The 27,964-nt window shown below is 50.2% G+C and overlaps 10 protein-coding genes across 10 annotated transcripts; 8 read left to right on the top strand and 2 right to left on the bottom strand.

Annotated features, from left to right (window-relative positions):
- Positions 1–199: 199 nt before the first annotated feature.
- Positions 200–1,997, top strand: Pdw03_3269 (Protein phosphatase 2C, putative; the record flags this gene model as incomplete). The annotated part of the gene is made up of 2 exons (XM_014676873.1): positions 200–1,471; positions 1,530–1,997. The coding sequence occupies 2 exons, from the start codon at positions 200–202 to the stop codon at positions 1,995–1,997; spliced, it is 1,740 nt and encodes a 579-aa protein (XP_014532359.1).
- An 848-nt stretch (positions 1,998–2,845) lies between these two features.
- On the bottom strand, positions 2,846–3,966 carry Pdw03_3268 (mitochondrial 54S ribosomal protein mL67; the record flags this gene model as incomplete). The annotated part of the gene is made up of 2 exons (XM_014676874.1): positions 2,846–3,574; positions 3,697–3,966. 2 exons carry the CDS (start codon positions 3,964–3,966, stop codon positions 2,846–2,848), a joined length of 999 nt encoding a protein of 332 aa, XP_014532360.1.
- A 312-nt stretch (positions 3,967–4,278) lies between these two features.
- Pdw03_3267 (UV radiation resistance protein/autophagy-related protein 14) lies at positions 4,279–6,215 on the top strand (the record flags this gene model as incomplete). The annotated part of the gene is made up of 4 exons (XM_014676875.2): positions 4,279–4,341; positions 4,398–6,039; positions 6,120–6,138; positions 6,191–6,215. The coding sequence occupies 4 exons, from the start codon at positions 4,279–4,281 to the stop codon at positions 6,213–6,215; spliced, it is 1,749 nt and encodes a 582-aa protein (XP_014532361.2).
- Positions 6,216–6,659: 444 nt separating this feature from the next.
- Pdw03_3266 (C6 transcription factor, putative) lies at positions 6,660–9,950 on the top strand (the record flags this gene model as incomplete). The annotated part of the gene is made up of 5 exons (XM_066100441.1): positions 6,660–6,768; positions 6,830–8,662; positions 8,712–8,759; positions 8,812–9,125; positions 9,180–9,950. 5 exons carry the CDS (start codon positions 6,660–6,662, stop codon positions 9,948–9,950), a joined length of 3,075 nt encoding a protein of 1,024 aa, XP_065955841.1.
- Positions 9,951–11,766: 1,816 nt separating this feature from the next.
- Positions 11,767–13,081, top strand: Pdw03_3265 (Aspartic protease pep1; the record flags this gene model as incomplete). Its single annotated transcript, XM_014676877.1, has 3 exons — positions 11,767–12,095; positions 12,158–12,681; positions 12,744–13,081. The coding sequence occupies 3 exons, from the start codon at positions 11,767–11,769 to the stop codon at positions 13,079–13,081; spliced, it is 1,191 nt and encodes a 396-aa protein (XP_014532363.1).
- Positions 13,082–13,716: 635 nt separating this feature from the next.
- Pdw03_3264 (PalH) lies at positions 13,717–16,115 on the top strand (the record flags this gene model as incomplete). Its single annotated transcript, XM_066100440.1, has 2 exons — positions 13,717–13,825; positions 13,951–16,115. The coding sequence occupies 2 exons, from the start codon at positions 13,717–13,719 to the stop codon at positions 16,113–16,115; spliced, it is 2,274 nt and encodes a 757-aa protein (XP_065955840.1).
- A 433-nt stretch (positions 16,116–16,548) lies between these two features.
- Pdw03_3263 (extradiol ring-cleavage dioxygenase) lies at positions 16,549–18,777 on the top strand (the record flags this gene model as incomplete). The annotated part of the gene is made up of 2 exons (XM_014676879.1): positions 16,549–16,656; positions 16,708–18,777. The coding sequence occupies 2 exons, from the start codon at positions 16,549–16,551 to the stop codon at positions 18,775–18,777; spliced, it is 2,178 nt and encodes a 725-aa protein (XP_014532365.1).
- Positions 18,778–23,293: 4,516 nt separating this feature from the next.
- Pdw03_3262 (uncharacterized protein) lies at positions 23,294–23,887 on the bottom strand (the record flags this gene model as incomplete). The annotated part of the gene is made up of 4 exons (XM_066100439.1): positions 23,294–23,309; positions 23,380–23,533; positions 23,591–23,647; positions 23,827–23,887. 4 exons carry the CDS (start codon positions 23,885–23,887, stop codon positions 23,294–23,296), a joined length of 288 nt encoding a protein of 95 aa, XP_065955839.1.
- A 428-nt stretch (positions 23,888–24,315) lies between these two features.
- On the top strand, positions 24,316–24,586 carry Pdw03_3261 (uncharacterized protein; the record flags this gene model as incomplete). Its single annotated transcript, XM_014676880.2, has 2 exons — positions 24,316–24,420; positions 24,473–24,586. 2 exons carry the CDS (start codon positions 24,316–24,318, stop codon positions 24,584–24,586), a joined length of 219 nt encoding a protein of 72 aa, XP_014532366.2.
- Positions 24,587–25,504: 918 nt separating this feature from the next.
- Pdw03_3260 (Phytanoyl-CoA dioxygenase) lies at positions 25,505–27,630 on the top strand (the record flags this gene model as incomplete). The annotated part of the gene is made up of 8 exons (XM_066100438.1): positions 25,505–25,584; positions 25,631–25,714; positions 25,766–25,998; positions 26,051–26,081; positions 26,141–26,608; positions 26,670–26,744; positions 26,799–27,380; positions 27,429–27,630. The coding sequence occupies 8 exons, from the start codon at positions 25,505–25,507 to the stop codon at positions 27,628–27,630; spliced, it is 1,755 nt and encodes a 584-aa protein (XP_065955838.1).
- Positions 27,631–27,964: the final 334 nt, after the last annotated feature.

Here is a 27,964-nt window from a genome sequence, read left to right as displayed (position 1 = left end):
GCGCTTACAGCCTAATTCCTCCCACTTCCGCCTTGACCGACTGAATCCCTACGTCAGCCTCGTAGCGCCCCCCTCCGTGTTCGCCCCGCCCATCACTAAACCACCACCCCGATACACCAATTCCTCTTGAAGGGATACAATCAAGCTGGCAGGAAATAAGCGCCGCAGTTTTTCTTCTCAGGGTGGGTTACTGAGCAGAATGTTCAGTGGCTCCTCGAGCCCACCCAAAGATAGAGTGGACGCACTCCCAGAGGCTGGCCTCGACCCCAACTCCTTGACCCTCCAAACTGATACAATCGGTACCAGTCCACGTGAGAAGAGGTTCTCTCCGCCTAGCGCTGGATTTTTCAACCGTCGGCAAAGTGAGGAACAGGGTACCGTTGGCGAGAAGAAGCGCAGGAGTAGTACCGTCACCAAAGCGGCCAACTTCTTCAGTAACGCCAAAAGCTCCCTGAGCTTGAACGGCCGAGATAGTTCTGCGATTAGTACCAGTCCCTCGATCTCGGAAAGCCCGCTACACAAGCTTGGAAAGATGGACCCAGCTCTCAGCGTCCCTCAAGGGTCGTTCAATAACTCCGCCGGTGAATCCGCGCCGACTGCTCGGTCATCCTTCCGTGTTGGTGTTACGGAAGACCGGAATCGCAAATGTCGCCGGACAATGGAGGATACACATGCCTATCTCTACAATTTCCTAGGCACCCCTGCCCCGACTGCACTAGAAACAAATGGTGCTAGTTCCCCTAAGGGCAGCCCGGCGCAGTCACCAGAAGACTCGTCTACCGTTGTAGAAACAGATAATGGCTATTTCGCAATTTTTGACGGACATGCCGGCACCTTTGCTGCAGAGTGGTGTGGAAAGAAGTTGCATTTGATTCTCGAGGAAGTCATGCGCAAAAGCCCAACCACTCCCGTCCCGGAACTCCTTGATCAGACTTTTACCAGTGTGGACCAGCAGTTGGAGAAATTGCCCGTCAAGAACTCTGGGTGTACAGCCGTTACGGCCGTGCTTCGGTGGGAAGATCGTGTACCAAACTCACAGTCGGCCACTGGTTCTTCTGCCCTTGGCCCGGCAGCCGCCGCCGCGACGAAGGCGGATACAAATTCAGAGAATATCGAAACCCCGACTCAAGCTACCCCAGGCACCCCTGCCATTCTGCCTAAATTGCAGGACAAGGCTATTCGGCAACGGGTTTTGTACACAGCCAACGTCGGCGACGCACGCATTGTGTTATGTCGTAATGGGAAAGCACTCCGTTTGTCCTATGACCACAAGGGTAGCGACGAGAATGAAGGGAGGAGAGTTGCCAACGCTGGTGGGCTAATCCTGAACAACCGCGTGAATGGAGTTCTAGCTGTCACCCGTGCCTTGGGCGATGCATACTTGAAAGACCTTGTGACTGGGCATCCCTACACAACAGAGACAGTCATCCAGCCAGATGCTGATGAGTTTATCATCTTGGCCTGCGATGGTGTAAGTTTGTGATCTATTCAATGTCGATGATACAAGGACACTAACTATAATTTAACAGCTGTGGGACGTTTGCAGTGACCAGGAATCTGTCGATCTTATTCGGAACGTTCAAGATGCCCAACAAGCCTCAAAGATTCTTGTCGATCATGCACTTGCACGGTTCAGCACCGATAACCTGTCTTGCATGGTGATTCGCCTTGACTCCAACCGTGTGAAGGACCTTATCAACAATCATACGGGACTGATAGGAGTGGACGGGGATCCGCATACCAAAGTCGCTGGGGGCGTGAGTGAAGCTGACAAGATTGTCGAGAGAGCACAGAAGAGCCTTGTCTCTTCCGGTCTTGCAGATAATCAGGTCGCGGCAGAGAAGGCCAATGAAGAGACTATTCATAGAATGGCCTGCAGCAATCGCAAACAAGAACCCGGGCCTGCGATGTCAATTAAGGAGAGTAACGACCTTCCCTCTGTGGACATTCTGAGTCCGAATCAGAGCCCTGATGACCCTTCAGGCTCGACTCAGTGATTTTACGACATGTTATGAAGCCGAAATACCGTTCTGAAGCTGTGAAAACGAAATGATAGAACGTGTCGATTTCTTTCTTTTCGTCTACTATCGACCTCTGGTGCTTCTGGGAGCAATGTATCCAACCCGGAATATCTTCTGGAGTTTCCCTTTCTGTCGCTTACTTATTACAATGGCGTCAATGGTGCACACCTGTTGCCCGTTGTCTCCAATTTTCTACCTTTTGTTTATTACGAGATCAGACTTGGTGGTCTTGATGTCTTTTGTTAGCATAAGTCTTTCTATTATTAGGATCTTTGTCCTGAATTTGGCCTCTGAGAAATTAGGCTCTTATGTTGTTTTCTATCCAATTATTGTTCGAACTAAAGACCTGTTTTGTATCCATCTGTTGTATTCGCTGCTGCTGTAGGGTGACTATGATCAGTGATGATGAGGCGATAGCCCTGGTTTTCCATCTTAAAATCAACAGTCACTTTTTGTTCGCTATAAACTCAATGAAGACATTGGTTTGAAAAATTCCGTAATCAGTCGTCGAAGCCACTTGTGTTTTATGTTGTATCCAAAAGATGAGATGGCTTGAAAGATGAGACATGAAGGACCACAAAGAAGATGTCAAAAGAAGAGACCACTTCGAGATGGCCGTATCTTCTTGTGTTTTGATATATCTAAAAGTACAATTTATGAATGCTAGGATAAGCTAGACTTAAAGACAAGAGAGAAAATACAAAAAGCACCAACCATCAGGCTAAAGCCAGAGGGAAGTGGATATCAACACCCCCAAACGTCCCGTCTCGGTCTAGAATGAGCAACGGACAGAAGAGAAGAAGAGCCTCAATGACGCCAAACGTCTACGCCTGCTCAAACGAACCGTTGGCGATGATCTCCTCACTAGGAACCGGAAGGTCCTCCTGGCCAATCGTGTGGTTTCGAGTCCAGCGCAGCTGACCGTGCTCAATGTAATCCGGCCAGTGCTTCGCGAACTGCGCATCGTATGTATCCTGCCACAAGATCTTGACAGTATGCTCCTTCGGAGCGTTGTGATCCGTGCTGATCTTAACCTGTAGCTGCTCCTCGAGCGACGCAACCTCGCCCGCACGTGCCTTGGCCTGCTCAGCCTCCTGCAGGAGAGCCGCACGCCTGCGCCTACGGGCCTTGAGAGTCTTGTACCCAGACTTGGTGCTCTCCGGCAAACCCTCCACGATGTGGTCCCTGTGCTTCTGCAGAACGAAAGCAATGTCGGCAATCGCGGTGGCCTTCTGGTTCATGAGGGCGTAAGCACGCTCCTTCTTCATCATTATCTGGCCCACTCTTCCCATGTTCTCCTTGTCCCATTGTTTCTGGTCCCGGAGGTCTACCGGCCGCTTTGAGTCGAGGTACTCTTTTGTCACAGTGATCATTTCCTTGGGCGGGGAGAGTTGGCGCAGCAGCGCGAATTGTCGAAGGTGATTATAGACGTTCAATCCGACTTGCGCCTCGTTGAAGTGCACGGAGAAGTATGGAACCCACATATCCTTGCGGACTGTGGCTGGGATGGTCTTCTTGCCGTGGTTGACACATTGCTTGAGGAGGTTGGTTTTCTAGAGGTCCGACAAATTAGAAAATTGCGACATGACGGGCTGGAAGAATACGGCAACATGGTGTGTTTTTGCTAGAGACCGAAGCTCTCCAAGTCCTCCCCCGTATATGGAAATACACTCACCTCCAGATAACGAGTCAATGAGTACACGACCTGTTTCGTACGGATGTTGTTGTACACGAAGATGTTCTTGCCGTGGGTGACGGAGTTCAAGGCCTTCTGTAACCGTCGACCCTCCTTGTCCTGGTGGTCTTTGAATGCATTTGAGCCCGGTACTCGGGGCTTCCCTTGAATTGGTGTTTTCGGATCAATCGGTGGCCGGCGGATGAATTTCGTAGCCGCAAGTGCTGTTGAATCCAGCACTTTCTGGAAAGACTTGGCGTTGGAGGCCATTTCGGCCGGACCGAGGCTGCGTACAGTCGATCTGAGAAAAATTGGGGTAGCAAGAGATGCGGGTTTATTGCATTGGTGGGAGGCGCCAGACGATGTTGATCAAGAGAGACGGGAGGTCGATTTTTTGACGGGGAACGCTGAGGTCTTGGCGCTTGCTCTCCGCATCAACTCTTATCAGCTCACTACTCTCTCTTTCGCCATTGCAATTGCTTCCAACTGTGCTTTGTCTATTTCTGTTCTCTTTAATATGAACGGCTTGATCTATTTGTGACGCACCAACTAACCACCGTGCTCTCCCGCAGCGCTGGCGTTATGGACAAGGAGACGGAGCATGATACAGGTGCCCGTAGAGAGAGGCCATGGCTTTATGCATGGGTATGTACAGAAAAAGAAAGAGAACGCGATGGTGCTAGATGCTGACAAGATACTAGAACCGTAGGCTTCGTCATCTGCAGGGAATTTCCATACGAAACTTGGTTGTGACGCCTCCCCCGACTAGAGCTCGTGGCAAGACCACTGATGACGACGATATCCCGAATACCTTAAAGACACCATCGAAGACCCTATCGCAGAGCAACAATCACACCTTGCATCCCTCACGATCATTCACTGATCTCAAGTCGCATTCGAGTCAACATGACATTGCAAATAAGCCTGCGATGCGTCCGTCGCGTCGCAAAAGTACATTGTTCTGGAACGACCCCAATCCTCGAACTAGGCAGGTAAAACTAGAAGATATCACCAACAGCCGCATGGCGGATACGTTTTTCTCACTTCATTGCGATGGCCTTGATGGGCCGGTGTATATTAGCGAAACGGTTGACCGTGCAAACAATCCGAGTTTCCAGTCATTCGACTTGAATCTATGTGGCCCACATGTCTCTCGAATGGATGAGTTGACTCTGAGGGTCTGGACAAAGATTGGCGACGTTACCGAGTTTATTCTACTAGTTGAACTGCATCTGCATTTGCGATCACTTCAGTTCTTGGGGAGGACATTGGAGAGCTTCCACCAACCTCTTCCTGCGAACTCGATCCTTTTCCACTTCCCAGACGGAGTGTATTGCAACCTTACTGACCTTCCACCGGTCGAAACATCGCTCCAAGCCGCAGGACAGAAGGTCACTGCAGACGGTACCGTCTTGCCATCCTCGTCGTATGACGCGTTGATGAAATTGGCCAATTTGGACGAATGTGTACAGGATGCATTGGCTACCAGGGAGAAATTGGAAGCTCAGATTGGCTCCATTCTACGGCAGAATGAGCGCTTACTGAATGTAGCAAGCGATGCAGCTGCGGCACAGGAAAAGCTTGCTCTTACCAAGCAGTATGTCGCCACGGAGCGCAAACGCGTCCGCACCGCTGTCAGGCGCAAAGAGGAGCTCATTGCCAGTATCAAAGCTCGTCAAGAAGCCATGGAACAAGGTCGTAGTGCTCAGGAAAAGACACGCAGTCATCTTCCCGAGGCTCAGGAGAGGTTAGTTTCCAGCGAGCAATTGCTTGGGCAAAACGAGGAGGACACCAAAGGTCAGCTCCGACGTATTGCTGAAGACCTTCTCGCGATCTACCCTATTGAACCCATCCCCGATCAACCCCTGGTATTCACCATCGCCGGGCTAGCCCTTCCAAACTCGGACTTCGAGGGTATCGACCGTGAGGTAGTCGCAGCGGCATTGGGACACACAGCTCACTTGGTCTATCTGCTCTCATTCTACCTGTCGGTGCATCTCCCATACTCGATCAACGCGAACGGGTCAACATCGTTCATACAGGACCCCATCTCCGCATCACTCCCACAGCGCACCTACCCGCTCTACCCAGTAAGTGTGCAGTACCGGTTCGAGTACGCAGTCTTCCTCCTCAACAAAGACATTGAATACATCCTCATCAAACAAGGATTACGCGTCTTGGATATCCGACACACCCTTCCCAACCTCAAGTACCTCCTTTATGTTCTTACATCTGGTGACTCGGTGATCCCCGCCCGTAAAGTTGGTGGTGTCCGAGCTCTTGTTGCTGGGTTATCCACTCCCAATCTATCACGACGTGGTAGTGTGGACAGTGGTGCATCTGGTGAGCTGGTGCAGCCACGCAAAGCTTGGGAGTCAATGTCCCGAATGAACGTCAGCCTCGCCTCACATAAGGTGAAATAGTCATGGTCCCTGCCAAGAAGTAAATATCTCTCTCTCTCTCTGTTTCTCTCTCTATTATTGATGATTTTCAGATGGTTGAAAATGTCTTCTAAGTGAACATTGGCCCCGATTTTGGACAGTGACATCGCCCTTGATTTCCTCGGTTTCAGAAGCACTGGACATAAACATGAACATTTTGATCTCTCACAAACACTTGTAAATTTTCAATTTCGAAAAATCTTGTTTGTAAGGTAATCATATGTACATGCACATAGTGTGGATAGTTATCTCTAGATTCCGTGTCTTACCCCGCAGAGGTCTCATTATACTCGTTGAACGAAAGCCATCCGGTCCAGTGACAAGGAGAAAACTCTGACATCCATTGCTATTTCGACTGAGATATCTTTTGGCAATTATAAGTCCAATTCCATCTACTATCTCCATTCTATTCTATTGTGCTTTTGCCCGAGTTGTCGGAGTCAGAACACCCCCACCGCCTTTTTAGGCTTATCTCGCTTTCCATCGCTTTGTATCGGGGATTTCCCTATTGCTATCCACGAAATGGGGGATAGTAGTGTGTACAGCAAGGCGGAGTCTGATGCACACCATCGCCGAGGATATCAGGCCTGTGATCCATGTCGCAAACGCAAGGTCAAATGTGACCTAGGAAGTATGGGCCCATTCCCTTTCATCATGCTGCTTGACTGATCACCACCCAAAAATTTTTTAAGGTGTCGATAATCCTCGCCCCCCACCCTGTGTTCGATGTCGTCGCGAAAGTAAACGATGTGAATTTTCAGCAACTCGCCGTAAGCGCAAGACCTCCGATGCTGAGGAAGATGAAGTGAAGGCAGCGGCGATCCTCCATCGCGACAAGCGAATGATGATTGGGGAGGTGGCTAAAACTGAAAGTCCAGTTGAAGGCCCGCCATTTGCGCCTTCCGATCCGCCTCCGTTCGGACATGAAGCCGTGCTTGCCCAACAAAGATGGTCCGAGGCGCCTGCACCTCACGCACCTCCAGCACCTTCAGCACCTCCAGCCCCGCGTTACACGCCCAGTGTGCCAACAACACGAGCTCCCACATACCCCGTCAGCGAACGCCCCGCGCCACCAAGTTATGGTGGACCTCCGATGATGAACCGCACTGCGGTGGAGTTGCTGTCACCTGCAATTACAAATACCCATGACGCTTTGCATCTTCTCTCTGAAGCTGCGGGCAGAACAGAGGACCTCAACCGCCAGAGCCTCGAGAATCGGCTTGCTGCACGGCAGTCTGTCTCGTCTTTTAACTCGGGGCCGTCCCCTCTACCTCAAGGCAGCTCGCCTCGGAGCTTGGGTGGGTCCTTTGTGCGGACACCTCGATCAGGAATGTCTATGGGCGGGTCTACATACTACCCGGCTGGTGCTTCGGGGCCGGTAGATCCTCAGATCGCCGATCCTGGTCTCCAAAGGGAAAGCCCAGTCAACAACTCTCCCCCGGAGCCGAATTTCCTTGATGCAATTCGAGCTTGGTCGCGATTACGATTCGTCCGTGCCGGTTGGCTTACAGTGGAGGAGGGCATGGACTATGTGGAGTATTACTATGAACACCTCGCACCGATGAGCCCTGTTGTAATCCCTGATTTCTCTCATCCCTCAACGCACCGCACAATGCTTACCGATGAGCCGGTCTTGGCGGTTACAATCCTCACAATCGCGTCTAGACACCTGAAACCGAAGGGTGAGGGTGCTAATACGCGGGCGTTCTATATTCACGACCGTCTCTGGGCATATCTACGCAGCATGATAGAACGCCTGTTCTGGGGCCAAGAGAAATTTGACGCTGGGACATCGGGCATTGGCCGACCTCGATCGCTTGACTTGAGTTCATCAATGTCAGGCAAAGGTAGTGTGGGTGGGCAACTGAGGTCGTTGGGCACTGTAGAAGCTATGCTACTTCTTACAGAGTGGCACCCACGAAACCTGCACTTTCCACCGGGGGACGATGAAAATTCTCTTTTGGACACGGATCCCCAGACATACAGCCGGGCCGATAACCCCTTGGATCAAGACAGCGAGAATACCAGCAAAGGCTCAGAGGGAAGGGTCGCGTTTCAAAAATGGCTGGAACCGGCCTGGCGGTCAGACCGGATGTCATGGATGCTACTGAGTACGGCGCAAGCTCTGGCTTTTGAACTTGGCGTCTTCGACCCTAAAGGAGATGCCAAGGTGACCAATGAGCCACTATCCGAGCAAACACGGAAACGTCGACTGCGGCGTTTGATCCTTGTGTTTATTACGCACAGTAGTGGGCGCCTAGGGATTCCATCTATGCTCCCATTGCCTCAATGGGGGCAGGATACCACGCCGACGTCTGCCGATGCGAAGGATGCTGATGCCAATCTTGATCGGATGCAGGATTGCTGGATCAGCATTTCGAAAATTGTCTATCAGGCCAATCATTTGTTGTTTGCATCCAGCGATCAGACTATGGATTTGATCCGGAGTGGAAGATATCGTGAGCAGATCGACCGCTTTCAACCGTATCTACGGGAGTTCCGGCAGCAGCTGGACAGTGTTACTCGTAAGTCAACTGCTCGTTAGTAGAGGATAGGGAAGCTAACATAAAGAAGTCTCACCGGCTATGCGGAGTGTTTTGCAGATTGAGCTTGAGTACACCCGTAAGTTGACCCAGCTTGATCTGCCGAAGTCAAATTGCTAATATGGCCTTAGGCCTTTATATAAATTCCCTCGCTCTGCAAGCGGTCGTTGACCGATGGACTACCATGTCCAATGAGTCCGCTCAGAGTCAAAACCAGACACAAAATAGCCAACCAGTATCGGGGCCCTCTAACAGCAGCAACAGTTGGTTTCAAACGTTGAATGAGCTCTACCGTGTCAATGAGCATTATATTCAGGAAGTCATCGATTCCTCGCGCAAAATTCTGCAGACTGTATTGGAAGGCCTCGTCCCCGAAGGTCGTCTGAGACACGCACCTATTCGAACTTTTTTCCGAATCTTGTCTGGAATGATCTTCATCTTGAAGGTATGTTCTTTGGCGGAACCCCCCAGGAAGCATAATTCTGACTCCCAATTATAGACTTTCACTTTGGGTGCTAGAGAAGACGATGTGCGAGTGTCTCTAGACCTGCAGGACCGTACGGTGGAGGCACTGCGCAATTATGTCGTGGATGATGTGCACCTGAGCAACACGGTAGCTCGGCTTCTCGAGCTTCTCACTAGCAGCATTCGGACGCGTTTTCTGCGCTTTGCACCGCATGACCGGGGCGCAGACGGAGAGGGACATGATCGTACCTCGGGGCCTCATTCGCCATCGCGTGACCATTCAACAACTCGTCGTGACGGCCCGAATGCACCTTGGTCCGCTAACCAGGGCCATGATACAACGTCGGGCGGGTCGGGCCTAGGATATACGGACACTCCTAGCACTGGCCACCCGATAGTGTCAGGGCATGATCCACTGGCGAACATCCCTGCCCAGCCGATCAACTCATCCAACCTCAATGTATCCTTCATGCCGCCTCCGCCGTCCGTGTACCACAACTACTATGAGTCAAACTCGACATTTCCCGCCAACGAGATGGACAGATCATCGCCAAATCAAGCCACGTCATCACAGACCATGGGCGACAGCCACCATTCTGCCTCCGGTGCGCTTCCGGATTGGTTTGCTCTGCCTCTTGATCAATTCTTCAACAGCTCCACGGGGGTTGTTGACCAGGGTCTGGGTGGGACTGGACCCATGCTTGGTGAGTTCGATATGCTCGAGGTACTCCTCAATGAGGGGTATGATGGGAACACTAACGGTGAGGGTGAGACCGGGGCCGGACTATCGTCCCAGTATCTGTGACGAAGATAATGATGATTACGAATATTTTGGTGGTAACTTTTTTTTTTAATGTCTTACGCTTTGATCTTGGAGTCTCTTTGGAGTCTAGCTTATGGGGCTGTACCTTGGCCTCTTTTTTCCTACAACATATACCCTTGCGGGATTCGCTCGGCGGTTCTTCAACATACAACATACGAAATCACTCGCAGTTTGCTTGAAACCGATTCCTGAATTCTCTGATTGCCTGACAAGTCTGCCGATGGTGTTATCATTGCAGCCCATCGTCGACAACATAGTCCATTGCGAATCACTATACGGGTTAATTCCGGCGGTGTCCGTCGGGGCATTAGATTGCGGGGTCTCTACGGAGTAGTTTAATGAAGAAAGTAGGTCCTCTTTGCATTCACCTGGTATTTTATCAATCTCTTGGACCGCAGAGGAAGCTTTTGGGTGGTGGCTTTGGCTCTGGAGTACAACATATGTTGTACTCCGTTCTCCGTGCTGACGATGTGTGGATAATGTAAATTTAGTCCCCTGAAGACAACTCCCGCATAGGGTTACTGTGTGTACTCCGTAGTTCATTCAAAGAGATGATTACCGGACTTTCCAGTGTCTCTAAGACAGTCACTTCCCTGTACAGCATACTTTATCACTACAACATACTGGACTCTCTTCCAAGGAACGGAAGTTTTAATTATTAAATTTTTTTTGACAGCTGATCCTCGCGTTGAACTGCTCGCCATATCGATAACCGTTAGATCCTTCGATTCTTTCAATGCAGGCAACAAGAGCCGCTATTGGATCGTTCTCCGGGGGGGAGGAGCCACATCTTCTGATATCGAGCACGCGACGTTAATGTTGCAGGGATTAGTAAAACATGCAATACAGGGACGGATCCCCGTCGGAGATTGTACTTTTATTTCTCGTTTTCATTGAGAGCTAACAGAGCCAGAATCTCGGCGGACAACCCTTCTCGACCCAAGTTTAAACCCAAAAAGGTTCACCCACCGAATGTCTCACCTAATGAGGCCCGCTAATTGCTTAATAGAGCGATGTGACCTTGTTTGCGCCCTCGAGCAGATGATTGGCCGACGTGGAGATAACGGTGATCGTCAGGGCGCTTAGTGTCTCAATGGTCCGAACAATTAGAACAATCCCATGCAACGTGACTAATCTGTCAACAAGACAATCTTTTACGGAGTCGTGGGATTACTCCGTACTCGCTATCGGGGTAACCCAATGAGAGCCTAGTGTTCTCTTACACAAGGATCACCAAGGATGGCGATTGGCCAGCCTTCACCCAATGAGTACCAAGATGCAGTCCTCCAAAACAACGCTTTGCCTTGGCTGGACTTCTCCATTCAGATAGCTTGTCATAACCAAGCTCCCTAGGTATCTTGCTTAAATCGTATTGCGTGCATCTTCTATCCCCCCCCGTGCGCTGGCCACGCTAGTCCTCTCATGTCCATCGACACCCTCTAGGTTTTTGAGACTTGGTTACTATGTCGCTTTTGGCTTGACCCCTCAATAGCCTGCGTGGCGGACTCCGTTGCGCAATCCTGGATGGCCGATGGCTTTCATGACGATCTCGAAGTTTCCCCTCGACTTGACTACATTCTGCTGGATCGTCATGCTTCCTTCCTAGAAGAGCAGTGTCACCTTTTCCGGGATGTTGTGATGGTCAGCCCTGTTGATGTCTTCCACTCTCGGACGCCGGCGGTTGGCTTCTATGTAGAAAAGCTATAAAGGAGGCCTTCCCTCCAGCGGTTTGTGGAATCCATCTTCTCCTGCATTGGCTTCATTCCTATAAGATCCATCCTTCTCTACAACCATCATCATGGTTGTCTTCAGCAAAGTTACGGCCGCTCTCACTTGCTTCTCGGTCGCTGCCTCGGCTGCAGCTGTGCCAGTCAAGAGCCCCCGTCAGGCCTTCACTGTAAGCCAGGTGAAGAAGACTACTACCGGCGCTAAGACTGTCAACTTGCCCGCTTTGTACGCCAAAGCACTGTCCAAGTATGGTGCACCGGTCCCGGCCGCAGTTCGCGCTGCTGCTGTGAGTGGCTCTGCCATTACCACCCCTGAAGGCAACGACGATGAGTACCTCACGCCAGTCAAGATTGGCGAAACCACCTTGAACTTGGACTTCGACACTGGCTCTGCTGACCTGTAAGTTGTTTTTTTTTTTTTTTTTCATATTTCCCTCCAGGACCGCAACTAACAGTTGATAGCTGGGTTTTCTCTTCCGAACTCAGTCCATCGGACCAGAATGGCCACGACGTCTACCAGATTGGCAGCTCCGGCACTAAGCTGTGGGGTTCTAGCTGGTCTATCTCTTACGGTGATGGCAGCAGTGCCAGTGGTGATGTCTACAAGGACACTGTCACCGTTGGTGGAGTCAGGGCCATTGGCCAAGCCGTTGAGGCTGCCCAGCAGATCAGCGAGGAGTTCGTGCAGGACACAAGCAACGACGGCCTGCTGGGTCTGGCTTTCAGCTCCATCAACACCGTCACCCCCGTGCCTCAGACTACTTTCTTCGACACCGTCAAGTCCAGCCTCGACCAGCCCCTGTTTGCTGTGACTCTCAAGCACGGTGCCCCTGGCACCTATGACTTCGGTTTCATTGACGAGAATAAGTTCATTGGATCTGTTGCCTTCACCGACGTTGACAACTCCGATGGATTCTGGTCCTTCACCACCGACAGCCACAAGATCGGCTCCGGTTCTACTGGCGGCCCTATCACCGGTATTGCCGGTGAGTTACATCTTTTCTTTGGACATCCATGACTGGTTCAGCACTGATTGTTTGAATTATAGATACCGGTACCACCCTTCTCCTGCTCCCTGACTCTGTCGTCGACGCCTACTACAGACAGGTTAAGGGCGCCCGGAACAGCGACTCTGCGGGTGGCTATGTCTTCCCTTGCTCTGCCAACCTGCCTGACTTCACTGTGACCATCAGTGGCTACGACGCCGTGGTTCCCGGAAGCCTCATCAACTACGCTTCCGTCAACCCTGGTAGCTCCTCCTGCTTCGGTGGTATCCAGAGCAACACTGGCCTTGGCTTCTCCATCTTCGGTGATATCTTCCTTAAGAGCCAGTACGTCGTTTTCGACTCTGAAGGACCTAGTCTTGGTTTCGCCGCCCAGGCATAAATCTCTTGATGGAATGGTACCCATGGAAAATCAGCGTCTCCTATGTGTGATGAATCTTGTACAGACAGTGAAGAGTGATGTGATACATGGATGATGGACATGTTTTCGATCAGCTAGTGAATTTTTAGCCCTTGACTTAGCCGAGCTTACATAAATCAATCTAATGGGCATGCAAGCTATGAAAGAGAGCAGAGAAAGTACGGAGTAGAGTACAGTAGTGTGCCCATTAGCGCCCGGAATTTGTGGAGGAGCCAATGCCGAGCCTTGAAATGGGCGGAGCGTCCCTCCAGATTTCCCACCTTAATCCTTCAATGCTCTTCTCACGTAGATTGTCACCCTTCTTTTGATCTTCACTTTTCTCTGTGATGCAAATTAGGGGAAAAAAAAAACAGTTCTCGTCTTGTGCCTCTCATCTCACACCGCCGTGGCCATTCCTCCAACTCCAGACATCAATCGCCACCCCCCCCCCCCCCCCCCCCCAGTCCTTGGATTCGTAACGTCTGTACGCGACCAAAGCCAAGAATGGAAGTCTAAATAGTGAAGGGTCTTGTGACACGGGCGCGTCGGTGGAAATCGCGCTGTATATGAACTGTTCCAGGGACGGCGATTCAAGGCCGTTCACATCGAGTTCGATCATGGAAAATGATTTCCATTTGCTTCCCCGCCAGATCTGGGCGAATCCAACACCGACTACGACGAAGACTTATTTACCCGGTTGTACGCCTGTTGTCTTGCCTAGTAATGGTATGTGGTCTCCCCCTTTCCTCGAGATCTTGGTCGTCGGGCCGCAGGCTGCAGGCCGCCGGTCGCGGACTCGGTGAGGCCCTCCTTACAACCGTGTCTAATTCCGAGTTGCCAATTCTTTGCAGGACTCGTATACCTCAACAAATCATTTGCTATTACCCTCAGTGAAATCGCCATCTTCGAGCCTACCTGCACAGGCTTGCCAACTGACGATGTTCATATCTCCGCTGTCCTCGATACCCGCGATCCATTCTACTCCTCCATTACCCCACAGCTATATGCAATTGGCTGTGCAACTGTCGTTAGCTATCTTCTTGTCATCATCCTTTTTATCACACCGCGCACTTTTTATGTCGGCGGCCCCGGCGGCGGCGCTAATTTCCTCGGCCGCCATGGGATGATCAGCGGCTCATATACCGGGAACTCGTCGGTGGTCGGAGTCGGTGGGCGACCGTGGCTACAGAAAGTGGCCGCGATCTTGGTTGCGGTCTCGTTGACTATCGCCACGGTCGATTCCTTCCGAGTCGCCGAGAGGCAGTATGACTACGGGTTCTCCGATGCTGAGGCGCTTTCCCAGGAGGTTATTGACGGACTGGAAATTCGCATCGTGCGCGTCATATCGAGCACATTTCTGTGGCTTGCGCAGGTTCAGACATTAATTCGATTGTTTCCGCGACATAAGGAAAAAGTTATGATCAAATGGGCTGGGTTTGCGTTGATTGTGCTGGATACGACTTTCAGTATCATGGATAATTTTTGGGCAAGGAGCTCTCCGACACGACCCAGGCTATACGAGGATGCCATTCCTGCTTTAAGTTACTTGTTTGAGCTGTCCCTCAACCTTCTGTATGCTGCGTGGGTGATTTTCTACTCGATATCCAAGCATCGTTATGCGTTTTTCCACCCGAAGATGCGGAATATCTGCTTAGTGGCTCTTCTCTCGCTATGCGCCATTCTAATACCCGTCGTTTTCTTTGTTTTAGATATTGCGAAGCCAGAAATCGCTGGCTGGGGTACCTATATTCGATGGGTAGGTTCTGCCGCGGCCAGTGTGGTGGTTTGGGAGTGGGTGGAACGAATTGAAGCGCTGGAACGAGATGAAACCAAAGATGGGATTCTCGGGCGAGAGGTTTTCGACGGCGATGAAATGCTTGAGGTCACTCCGTCTGAAGAAGTTGACTGGCCACGTTTCTCGGGCCCAGGACACGACCAAGGTGGTGGCAGTGGCGCATCGTCTGGATGGGGCGGTGTCATGGGTTTAGCCCATCGACCTCTACGGGCCCGGGCTGTACTGCCTCGCGGTAATCGAAACAGAAGAGCCGGAGCACCACCATATAACCAAGCCGCTACGTCGGCACTGCAGGGCCCAAACAATGACCGGCCCACTCCACCCCCAGCGGCGATCACACCGATCAGCCGTGCCGATACTACTAGTGCAGCAAGTACAGTATACAATGTCCGGTACCATTCGGTGGCGAGTCCTACGCCTCCCGCCGCAATGCCAAATATGCACGAGGAGGAGGAATTGGATGAAGATAAGGAACTGGAAGGCAGGGTGACACATGCTCCTAATCCAAATGGTCCTGCCCTTTCTATTCAAAATACCCGAGAGCAGTCACCGCAGATTATCCAACCCGATCCGCGATGGCATGTTCTCCTGCACCCATTCAAGAGGCGACGTGCATCTCTGCCAAAAGAAGTGGCATCTGCACAAGCTGGGGAAGAATACTCAGAACATAGACCATCTACTGCAGCAGAAGAAGCCGAGGCAGAAATGAAAGCTGCGCGGTCTCGAGCTGACCACTTCTTTTCTCTCCATCGGAAACCCCGACTAGGCACGGGACCACAAAATGCCGACGGCGCCTTACCAGTTACCGTTATTCCAGCACGCCGCCGTGGCCAGCACACATGGTCACCGCAAAACCGACTGCTAGAGGATACTCGACCACCGGGAGAGAGCCGGCCAATAGAACCCCTTCACCACGAAACGCCCTCTAGTCGTCCCAATTTACCTGTGCGGGTGATTCCTTCTCGACCGCAAGCGTCTGCTCCATGGACGGAGGCAGATGTAGAGCGAGGAGGCGGAGACTATGTTCTACACTATGACCCCGAGGCTGCGGCACTGATCAATGAGGCCATCAGCCATCCTGATCGCAATAATCATGTCACAGATGACGACCAACAAAGTTGGACAGATACGACATACGAAGAAAGAGGTGATATGTCAGCGGAACCAACGGAACCATCCCACCCTGAGCACGGGCCCAACACACATGGCAACTCTTCTTAAAACGCCACTTTTAGACGTGTACGTTACCATTTGGGCATGGCTGAATGAGGCTAAGAAACTTGGCCATTGGGTAGGCAGGCATATTTTAGTCAGTTTTGGACATTGTTATTGGATCTTTTCATGGAGTACATATGGATTTGAGATTATTGGAAAGGTGTGAGAAATTCAACACCCTAGAAAGATACCCCATTATAAGTTTGAAATTGAATCTAATCATCGCAATACGCTGCTACTGCATTACTGTATTAAGAGCCAATGATGACAATCAGTGATCTCTACTTGGTTCTACGGAATGGAAGAGTGGCTGACCAACCTTGTGAGAACAAGGATTACCAAAGTGGAGACGAAATTTCACTCGGAAACTAGCGATCCCGGTGTCTTTTCCCCATATTCTTTGTATCTCCATGTGACAACTCGCTATAGGCGTCGCATCATGGCGGCCGTCAATCGAAATATGTTCGAAGTGAGCATAACACAACCGCCTGGCGGTGCCCAGTTGATGGTTCTGCCGTTGAATCTCATCGCGGAGATTGTGTCACATGTAAGAGGGAGAACTCCGCACACCTCACTTCCATCTCTAACATGCCCGTAGGTTGACGACACAGGAGATCTCGCCCGGCTATGTCGGACATGTCGGGTCCTCAACTATATGGCGTTGCCACAGCTATACCGGAGCCTAACGCTGACCTCCTACGACAAAATTCGTTATCGCGGTGAACAACCAGAAGGAATAGGGAGCGCCAGTCCCTTCACGATGGGGTTGAATGCGATCATTACGCGATCCTATGCAACACTGGTACGATCGATGACACTACGCGGGGAATGGAAGGGACATGAGCTGGAAGAGCATGCCCGAGTCGGCCGGGTGCCCGACGCATCAATGCTGTTGAACATTGCCGCCCGTGCTGCGGTAGATCGCATGACTAATCTGGAGAGCTTCCACTGGGAACTGAACACCAAAATGCTCGACACGGTTTATACAGGGCTGACCCAGCTGCCGAAGCTCACATCCTTGACGATCCGGTTTCCATCGAGTCGTCACCCACAGCCCACTTTCGTGATACCGGGAATGCCACATTTGCGATGTCTGAAAATCACCGATATCGACCCGCTATGCTACCCCGATGACATAGCGACTCTTCTTTGTAAAAGTAGGAACTTGTGCGATTTGAAATTACATTGGTCGCCACGAATGCGAGATGCGCACGAGCCGAGTGTCTCTCTGCATGATTACTTCCGCAAGCTGATCGCAAGCAAGCGACCACTGACGGTCAAGAAGCTGTCATTCCAAAATCTGTATGCCTTCCACACCGACGATTTCAACTACGCTTTCGATCCGACTACCGTCGAAGATGTTACATTCCTCAGTGGTGTTGAGGGCTCTAGTCTGGTCAACACATTCATCGAGAGTAGCTGGCCGAGAACTCCACCCCATGCAAAGCTTCACATGAAATCCGTTCGGGTGGATGCAGTGTCAAAACGGAATTCGGAGTTCATTGGGAATTTCTTTGGCCTCGAGCGGTTATACTTCGTCAATGTCACATCGGAATCAAGCGATCTGCTCAATTGCCCACGACCCGGAGGAGGTGCAGTCTCATCGGCGCTCACGCCCCCAACATCCGAATACCCTTTGTCTGGTGCGCCCAACGGAACGGCAACCAATGCAACCAACTCCCCTATCGCTTCTGCCTCTCCAGTTAGTCAGCTCAATGCTATGGCTAGCATGCGAGACCTCTATCTCTCACACATTACCACAAATCATGGCGCATCGTTGCGCCATCTACTTCTCCCCTCTAGATGGCCTCTCTCCACTGGGATGATCGCGCGACTCGTCCACAGCTGTCCGAATTTGGAACAGCTCGCCCTCGCAACAGAATTTACCAGTCTGGAATCACTTGGTCTACTAATACCCTTCCTCCGGAATTTGAAGGCGCTTCGACTTCTCATTCCCCAGTCTTCCGGACAATCTGCTAGTTCTTCTCTGAGGACATCCCCAACTGCACGAGGAACGGCAGTATCTGATCTAAGCAAGGCGATGCAAGAGACTTTGGCGAATGCCAAAACACTCGCAGAGGTGGTGGACATCGACGACTCAATTCTAACGGAAATGCTGAGTTACGAGCTTGCCAACAAGCAAGTCTTCGGAAACGTGAAGGTCATCAGCATGGGCTGGAAAGCCTGGGAACTGCGGGATTTCTACAAAGCACCCATCCCACTCGGGATCCACAAAGGGTCCCCAACACCAACCAATAACGAAAATGCATCCCCGGAGACAACGACAAATAGCCCTGTTCTCCCGCAAGGCCCCAGTGGCACTGGATTCAACACACCGTATCAGCCTATTGCCACCTACAAATCACCCGATACGCAGGCAACACAAATTTCCTCTTGGACCAATCCAAGACGCGGCGTCCTACCGCCATCAATACTAGGGAAACGATCACGAGACCGAGATGAAAGCGAAACTCCCAGACCACCAACTGGCTGCCCGTTTACCTTCGATAGGCGTGAAGGTAGTGAAGACGCGACGGCTGCCTACGCCGGCTGCTACCCGTACACTCTAACCGATGATGGTTTTGTGTGGAGACGGCGTGCACGACGGGTGGGATGGGAGGTGTTGAAGCATTGGGAGGTGTGGGCGCTGGATACGCAAGAGATTTGAGATTGTCCTTTGCATTCTCGCGTCATGATACAAAGGAGTTTGGCATACCAATGAGCGATGTTTACTTTTTTACCCCACGGCTTGGGATTTCGGGAGGTTCTAGTTTAGAGTCAAAGCGGGTTATGTCCTGTGCTCTCGGCGTTGGAAAAGTATATATATATATAAAACATAGGGAGACATCTCCTCTCCATCGGGCTTATGTCCCTCTTATTTATAAATTGTATTCTAGGTTAAAATGCTAATCGAGGAAACAAGGGAGGTTGGTCCGTCCAGTCTTACCTAGAGTTGTTATTCAAATTTACAGGGCCGTAAGGATCTTGTAGTTTAGCAACATCAAGAACCCTTGTAGGTGCCTTCAGAGCACTTCCCATTCATGTGTTTCCATCCTTTGACGACGATTTAATGTGCCCGGAGTATTCTGCAAAAATTCAGCGGCGAATGAACGCGCTTGTCCGCTTGGTCAATCGATGTTTCATAGCGAAGCGAGGTCTTCAATAGTCCAAGCACCACTCCACTGCTGGCGAGAAGTCTAGGTGTTACAAGATATTGCACTTGGTTTCAGTACCTTCTGAAATGCCTGGGAGAGTCTCATGATTGTCGAGGATTTCCCAAAGAATTGGGATGTTGATGTTGTACATCCCCTGCGCGTCCTTACACTTCAACAATGTCATTGAGAGTTCCGTCATAGGACAAAAGAGCCAGATTTTCCAATATGATTACCGCATTTCAATTCCGCATGTCTAAGTATGTTGCAATTCATTTGGCCATGACTCAAAATTGAGGCTGACGATTGTGAGGACGCTTGCGGGAGCGGTGGCGAGGCCACCCTCCTTGCTGTAGGCCGAGCGCAACAGCCTTCCGGCTGTCTTTGACCCTCGCATAGGAGTGTCAAAACCTGTTCAAATCATTATGAATCACACATTATCTAATTGGGGTGCGAGGGACTAGTCAATGTCGTGGGTTTGGTAATTGGACGAATCGAATTTCTGTGGGTGGTATCCAGGGGATTGAGGTTTCCAGAAAGAGCGTGCTTTTTTAAGACCTGGAAAGGCAGGAAGCTAAACGACGACGAGCTCATAATGTCGTCAGCTCTCTTCACAAAAGCCATTAAATGCTTCGTACTAGAGACTGTCCTCCACCTGACCAGAGAGCGTAGATATGTGTATCCACCAACCCTTTCCGCAAGACGGGTTTCAAAGCAACGGTTGTAGCAACCCACCCTCGGAATGGCCCAACTGTGGCGACCTCAGATCCGATAAGGCTCATCGTGGAGGTCGAAGGCCAGAACTGAATGCTCCGACCAGCGCTGCTTGAAGGTCAGTAGGGCTGGGTACCGTCGTGCGAAACTTTTTACAACCTCGTCGGTGACAACGTTTTCGTGTCCAATCTCGACTTTCTCGAGATTCGGAAAGAGAACCGATGAGAAAGCCCGGGTTGATTTTGGTGTGGACCTACATGGACCTCAACAACCTTGGTAATGTTGATGTCTCTATGTATAGGTGATACACATTCCTCTGCCTGCGCTGTCCCGGGGGATACGGAGAGATGGTGGTCGAGAGGGCTGAGGAGAAAGAAAAGAAGAGGAAGGGAGTGTCCTTTTATACAACCAACACGTACCTTCCTAAAATGGACACTGGCCCTATGCACTTTCCCTAAGAACTCCGTGTCACATGATATCTGCCAAGGATTCTTTTCACGATGCAGATGTGAGGCAAACATCATTCTGGTGGATGTCGATTCTGATCATCTTGCGGTCTTCCCTAATTGCGCTGCAAGTCTGCATGTCATTTTGAAATCTGCAACTCCGAGGAGAAGGGGGCGTTATACATGAATCAAACACCAGTTTGGCAGCCATCTGACAGCTCGCACTCTAGAGCAAGCTACTATTCAATTTTTTGCAATTCCTCGGGGCCAATCAGAGATAACAGCAAAGCACTTGCAAAGGAAGCCAACTGCACGGCCACACATTCCCAGAATCTTATCCCTGCCTTTATCAAACTGAGGATGTTAATCTCGTACCCGTTATCTGAACTCGATGAGGACTGGTGGAAATCAAAGGGCTGTTGAGCGGTTGGATATCGTTGAAAGAAAGAGGCGATTGACAATGGAACGGGAGCAGCCGAGACCCACCAGTCTACTTCCAGGAGGTCCATATATTAGGTATGAATACTGGGATCGGAAGTGGTAGTTGGGGGGGGGGGATTGATCTTCAAACGAAAGATGTCTGAAATACTACGTCCTTACCCCAAATCAGCAAGTTCCAGCAATGTGCAGTCAGAAAGTGGCTCCACTCCTCGGGTCTTTCCCACTTCGTTCAAAAGGGCCGGGATAATAGCCACTGTGAGTCGACATATTTCCTCCTTGCAAATGCGTGTGTACACATGCAGGCCTCGTGTGAGAGAGTGGAGATAGTGAGCGTGCCAGGACGAAAGCAGGAAATGGCGAACACAAGTTAAAATTGCTACGTAGTCTGTATTTCAGTGTTACCTCGCAGACTAAAATGTTGGTCGTCTCAAATGCATATCTGTGGATGATATAGCAATTCGTTATTCGTTGGTAACAAGTGTGGAGGCAGATGTTGACGTTGGTGGCCTTGCAATCGAGGCACCAAAATGTCACGTCAAAACCCCCTGGTGTCTACATGCCATTGAAGCAAACCCTTTGATGAGGAAATTAAGGTCGAAATCGATCTTTTGGAGGCATTTCCAAAAAATATCAGAATCCAGGTCAGAAAATCTGGCTTCGAAAGTGGCCCTTTGACTTGAGAGCTCAGTCGGTTTCTGCCAGCCTATATTTTCCTCGCCCCAACCACCTCATGCACCATACCAAGAATGCTATGGCGTTCTGGTTTGAGACCGGGCAAGGCATCCAACTTATTATCTTTCCTCAATCACCCGCAAAAAGCTTTCAATGCCTGGTTTCAATGCGTTGCTGAACTGTTTACCTTAAGTCAGACTTGCCCCTTTTTGAATACAGTACATCCTGATTCAATCAGCCCAAGGTTTGCGAGAACCTTTATGGACTACACGGTTTATTCGGCTTTCCAAATGTTTTAGACGCAAATCACGCGGGATTTTAGAGTAAGCTCTGGCTACCAAATGCAGTACCTTGGAAGCTAACGTACGTTCTCTAGTGACCTCGTGACACACAGAGAAGTTTCGATGATGCGAGTAATGGACACCGTCACAGACAAGTTCTGGGGTGCAAACTGATCTGTGCTATACGTAATCGCATTCACCGTGTTAACTTCTTCCCGGTATTCGACAAGCACATCACTTCCGAATGGCGCAAGGGAATCTCCAAGAGCGGACAAGATGTGACATCAAAGAGCTGCGGTGGAAAGCTGGAGTTTTACGAAAGACAAAAGTGTCGCTATTTTCGATTAAGGCGTCGCCAAATTTGTAAACGCTATTTCCAGTCAACTACGGCAGGGCTTGAGATAAGCGGCAGCTCTTTTTTTGAACATGTACCTGCGGCCCAAAAGGACTACTATCTTGGATCCGATCAGAAAGTTGTGAACCTGTTTCATCCTTTATTTTAGCAGTCGTCTAGGCTCGAACTCGAGTTTCCCCTGACCTAGTCATCGGCGTTGATGACTGTCTGAGCAGTAAGACAAGGTACTTTGATCCCAACTCCCTAGGAAGAAAAGAGAGCTCGATCGATTTGGAGCATGGCTCTCATGTGATGTAGTTATCAAGAAAAACTCCCGATGTGAAAAAACAGATTACGTCGACAATGCTCATGCAATCGACTATCGAGGACTTATATGCTACTATGGAAGGCATCGTTCCAGAAGAAAAGAACTTTGGGTGTAAAATCAAGCCCTTTAATCAACAATTTTCATACAATTGAGCATTGGGGACTGAATCATGTGGTCGAAAGGGTTATCGCGATAGTGAGTCTGCTTTAGGATCTGTCCATGAACAGAAGGGCGTAATGTTAACAAAGAATCCTGTATACAAAGGTTGAGTGCGGGGATCCCGTAGGATCAGAGCCTATGCACCCTCAAGCGGCCGTCGATGACTTTGTTGAATGTGGGTACCTGGAGCAGTACGAGGGCTGGAAGTTTTCCCGCATACTGCTCCTCGAGCCAAGCAATTTCGAGTTTCTTGAAGTTTGTGAAGAGTTTTAGGTCAAAATGAAGGAGCATCGGCGAAATTGGACTACGTGTGAATGTAAAATCGGCAAATATCGAACCGACCCCCGAAAACCTGACTATATAGGGGAATCTGGCACAAAATGGGTCAACTGCTGAGCCCCATTTGCTCTTTTCTTGAAGTAACGATTTACCTAATCTCAACTTAGACTGAGCGCATATGTGCAACGGCAGTCTACTCTCATGGCAATCAAAACATCACTGAAAGCTTGTTGTCATTCCGGCAAAGAGGTAGCCAGATGGACGACACGACGTTCGGTACGAACAAGATCGACACGACTTGCTCCAACATGTTTACTGCTTAGGTTTGAAGGACTTCAACGAAACTGAAGTTATGTAAGAGCATGGAGGCGTGGCTTGTCAAGAGGGTCGACTCCTGACATTTCACAATTCCGGTCAGCATAACGTATCCCCATTTTCGTCAGCCGACAGATCAAAAAGCGCACATCGCAAGATCCTCGCACTGTTTGTCGTCAATCCTCATAAAATGTGTGATCTCATCTGCCAGTGTTCCTCCACAGCGAGAGGACCGGCTGCCGGAAATATCGAAGATTGTGAATAGCATACATTCACATGCTTGAGCAAACTCGCCGGATACACCTGGTCAAGATGTTCTCAGCCCGGTGATGAGCGCGAAAGGGGCAGAAGCTTACAGACTTGAGCTTAGAGACAAACGCAGTGCCAAGGCTGTGGAATACAACAAACTCTTTGAGTCTGGAGAATTCAGCCTTTGTGAGCGTTAGGGGGTTGTTGTGTACTCAGGAGAACACATCCGGTACCCAAAGGGCTGGACTTGAGCTGATATGAAAGCAGAAAAAGCAGTGACAAATGAAGATATCCGAAAATAAGGGGTATAATCTTCTGCATTCGACCTCTTTTGGTTGCCTTTTTACCCAGTCCGGCGACTTGGAAGTTACTGCGGTAGTGTCGGCAACCATCCACGTGGTGGCCCATTTTGATGTATCCCTGAACAACCTCCATGAACCAGAATACAGGATTGCTTCGAGACGTTGTGGGTCTGTTCGAACTGGATTGGACAAATTTTCAACCTTTAAGATGTCCGAATGGAGCGCGATGTGATCGGCATTTTTACCTGCTGTGGGGAATGAGGCATCACTCTGGAACCTTACAAGTTCCCCTCACAGATGTTTCTTTTTGCTTTCGGTTTCATTTTCACAGCTGATTGGTTCAGATTTCACTGGAGAGGGTGGCGGTTAGACCGGCTGAGACACCTCCGCTCTTGCGACTTGGCGGGGTCGAGCCCCCGCTTATCCGCCCCAGAAGGCCCTCAGATTGGACTTCAGAGACCTTCTGAATTTCCAGATTTTCTGGTGTAAAGTGAATAGCAGATCAAAAACTTCAAGGTTGCAAACTGTCTCATGATGTCGTCGATCAAGTGGAATTCAGCCCAAGGCTTTACGGTTCCAATTGGAGAAACAGCTACCCCTACCACTACCAATCCCATGGCTCCAGCAATCTTCCTTGGAGTGAGCTAGCTATTTTGCCCGTTACGAGACAAAAATTGCTTAATGGCGTTAGGTGAATTGGTTCATGGGGAGATTGGAGAGACGACCGTCATCATCAAGGCTAACAACCAAGAATGCAATCGACCCAGCAAGGGCCCAGAGCTATCAGCACAAAGCCTTGGAATGACTCCAATCTTTCGGAGCCCTCGACCTTGATGATCCTTCTACTTGGACCGAAGAAAACTGGCCTATCCAAAGCAAAGTGAAGAAGTTCAATGGGTACTCTGTCACCCATGGGGAAATGTAGTTGGGATACTGGCATGGAGGCACAGATCTTCAAGGCATTCGCCACGATATGGGGTACGAATCACTCGTCTCGTTGTATTGAATATCCGTCTGCCAAACCAAAAACACAAGCCTGCTCAAAAGTCATGGCCCCACGTGGACCAGTCTCCGTTCCGTCGCGGGCTCCACTGTATTCAGGGCAATATCAATCTAAGCCATGCGGGTCCCGACGATGGATCCCTCATGGTGTTCCCGAGGTCGAACACAGTAACCAAGAATTTCTTCGATACTGAGACGGATCCATCTACCTGGGAGTCGAAAGGACCTACGCCTATTTAGGAAGGACTCCAGTGGTTTGCATATCGTATGACACCATCCAAGGTGCTTGCGGGGCCTGATTTAATTCCGTAGGATTCACGTACTGTGCACGGAGGAACCATCAACAGCAGTCTCCGAACGGTGATTTATACATCATACGCCTCTGTGTCAGTTAGCCACGAACGAGAGGTTGAAGAAGAAAGAAGCTTCCAAGTGTCAGACTCAATGGCCACACACTGAGATCGGGATCTGAGTTATAGAGAGGCATCTCCCGGATGCCAGTGATCCCCACAATCGATTTGTACCGAATTGCCAGAGCATACAGATCGGTCGCTTCAACTAGCAGGAGTGAAGTCTTGTCGGTAAATAAATGTCACTCTTTTGTTTTTTTCTGTGGTGATTCAGGCTTAGCACATTTGATTATTAAGGGGCCAGTTTTTGGACGTTAGGCTGACCCCGCAGCCTCTTGACGTCGATCTTCCGTCTTGCTCACAAGGCAAATATGAAATCATTTGAATCTCGCCCTCCCGTGGATTATCCACGGAAGCGTGCATCAATCGCATGTAATTTCTGTCGACATCGGTACGGTTTCAATTCCTCTTGGTGGACGGTCACTAAAGTAGACCAGGAAACGAAAGTGTGATGGTCAAAAGCCGACATGTGGCCTCTGCGCCGATGCGGGGGCTCAATGTGTCTATCAAGAAAGCGACAGGTAGAGAGTGTCACCTCGTGAAAAGAGTTCCTAGATAGTGACGATCCATAGGGTGCAGGATATCCCGGCTGAGATCCTGCTACGCTTGACCCATCTGGAAACCCTGATCGAGCAACAAAAGGACGCCATCACCGAGCTCTCAGCCCGAGTAGCCTCTTCATCGGATCATCCGGGTCGGTCGGCCTTCTCTATCTATCCGTCCCAGCCAAAATACGACTGGGATCCATCATCGGAGCATGTATACGATAAAACCTTTGTTCTTTTTTCACCGGAGAACACCTACGGTCATGAATATGCATTTACTGTTCCCCTCGGTCATCATCCACCCACTGGAAGCCTATTTGCGTTGGATCGAGTCAAAAATTTGGTTGGCAACTACCCGCAAGACTTTTTCAAGCAGATCGAGAAAAACCGACCATTCAACAGCATTCAGGCCGCAGGCATACCTCAGAACTTTGAGCAAATCGACAGATCTCGACTGCATCCCCAGGTCACCAAACCCCTGATCACGGAGTTCCTCCACCATGTCCATCCATTCTTCCCAATTGTCGAGCCGCAGTTGTTACATATGCTCTTTGACACCTTCTCAACATACACCAAGGTCAACAGCATCCAAACGTCCCTCTATCTCGTTATTTTGGCTCTAGGAAAAGCATCTTCGAATCCTCAGCAAATTTTCGATATCGAAACGGACCAAGATTTGAATGGGATGGAATATTTCGCCTGCGCATATCACTACTTGAACAATATGTTGATAACGTCCTTCACAGCGGACCACTTGCTGCCTTTGGCTTTATTCTACGGCTCTTTATATTTGCGTCACATAGGACGCCCGATCCAAGCATGGCAGATGATTCGGAATGCGTCCGGCAATGTGCAGATCATGATTGCCGAGTGAGTGTCTTCTTCGCTGATGCGTCTTTCCCGCCGGGATACTGATATACATCGAACACAGACTACATGACATGAACACACACGAAGAGCGAGCTAGTCTCTACCGGATTGCTTGGGGTTGCTTTATTCTCGAATGGTTGGTAGTACTCTCTAGGGATTATCTTAGATCCAGCTAACCGCCCCGCCCCAGTGACGATCTCGCCGAGTTCCATTTCCCTTCCAGTGGCATTGAATTCCTCGTCGATCGATTGCCCTTTCCTCGAATTTCGGAAGATAGCCGAAATGGCCACCTGGTCTTCCTCGCCATGTGCTCGATTCGAAAGCTTCTCAACCGTGTGCATAGTGCTCTGTATTCAAAATCCGACCAGGAGAGTTTCCATGCCAGCCCTCCGCCTCAACAACCTAGTGACACCCCCAGTGCGACTTCCCAAAATCATTCGATTACATCTCTCAAGACAATCAGCGAGGAGCTCGATCGGCAATTGGAGGACTGGTTTGGTTCTCTCCCAAATCCCATCAGGCCAACCCTCGGCAATACGATATCCGCAGATCACCCTTACGATACGTACATTCTCGCCCGGTACTATGTCACAAAACACATCATCTGCCGCCCGAGCCTGGTCTTTGCCGCCCACACCCAGAGCAGTACGGTGTTGCCGGAGTTTGTTTTTGCGAATTGCAAGAAGTGTGTCGACGGCTGTCGCAAATTCATCTGGGCGGCATCGATTCTGATGCGGCAGAGGATGCACTCGAGCTGGCACAGAATGCAGGCGTAAGATCATCATCCGGCTTCTGAAGTCCACGTAGTTAACGAATCTAGAATCTTGGCTGCCATTGTCACTCTCTCGACTGCGAAAACCACGCCGGCTCTAGAGGCCCTTGTTCCGGACTTCGATGATCTAGTGAAAGAAGCAATTCAATGCGTTGAACTATGGGCGCAGCATTGCGAAACGGCAGATACAGTTGTCAGCATGCTGAAGACTATCCGCCAGAAAGTGCGAGTATTGGTTCGGGGATCTTAGTAGAGGGCCTCTCGATCTATGCTTGAATACATAGCTATACAAATTTTGTTGCTTCGCCATGGCCTGTATATTTGTTAACCTGAATGCGCCGAAGATCATGGAGGCATTCATAGTCTACTGAATATATTGGTTGTTTCACAGTTGTTCATGGTGGGATTGTTATCAGTATCCCCCCCCGCGCTGCGGGGAACTGGGGACTTCGGGAAAGGGTTCAACTCGGACAACTCTCTAATTGCGCAAAAGCATGTCTCCACCACGACTAACGAGCTAAATTAGTTTCATTCATGGGGTTCGGCTCGCAGGGGAGATGTCCACCTGGGACATCCAGATTGAA

The sequence above is a fragment of the Penicillium digitatum genome, chromosome 1, assembly GCF_016767815.1.
Source record: "Penicillium digitatum chromosome 1, complete sequence".
NCBI lineage: Eukaryota > Fungi > Ascomycota > Eurotiomycetes > Eurotiales > Aspergillaceae > Penicillium > Penicillium digitatum.
Note: the sequence above shows the minus strand (reverse complement) of the source record. Positions and strands in the feature narration are given on the sequence as shown.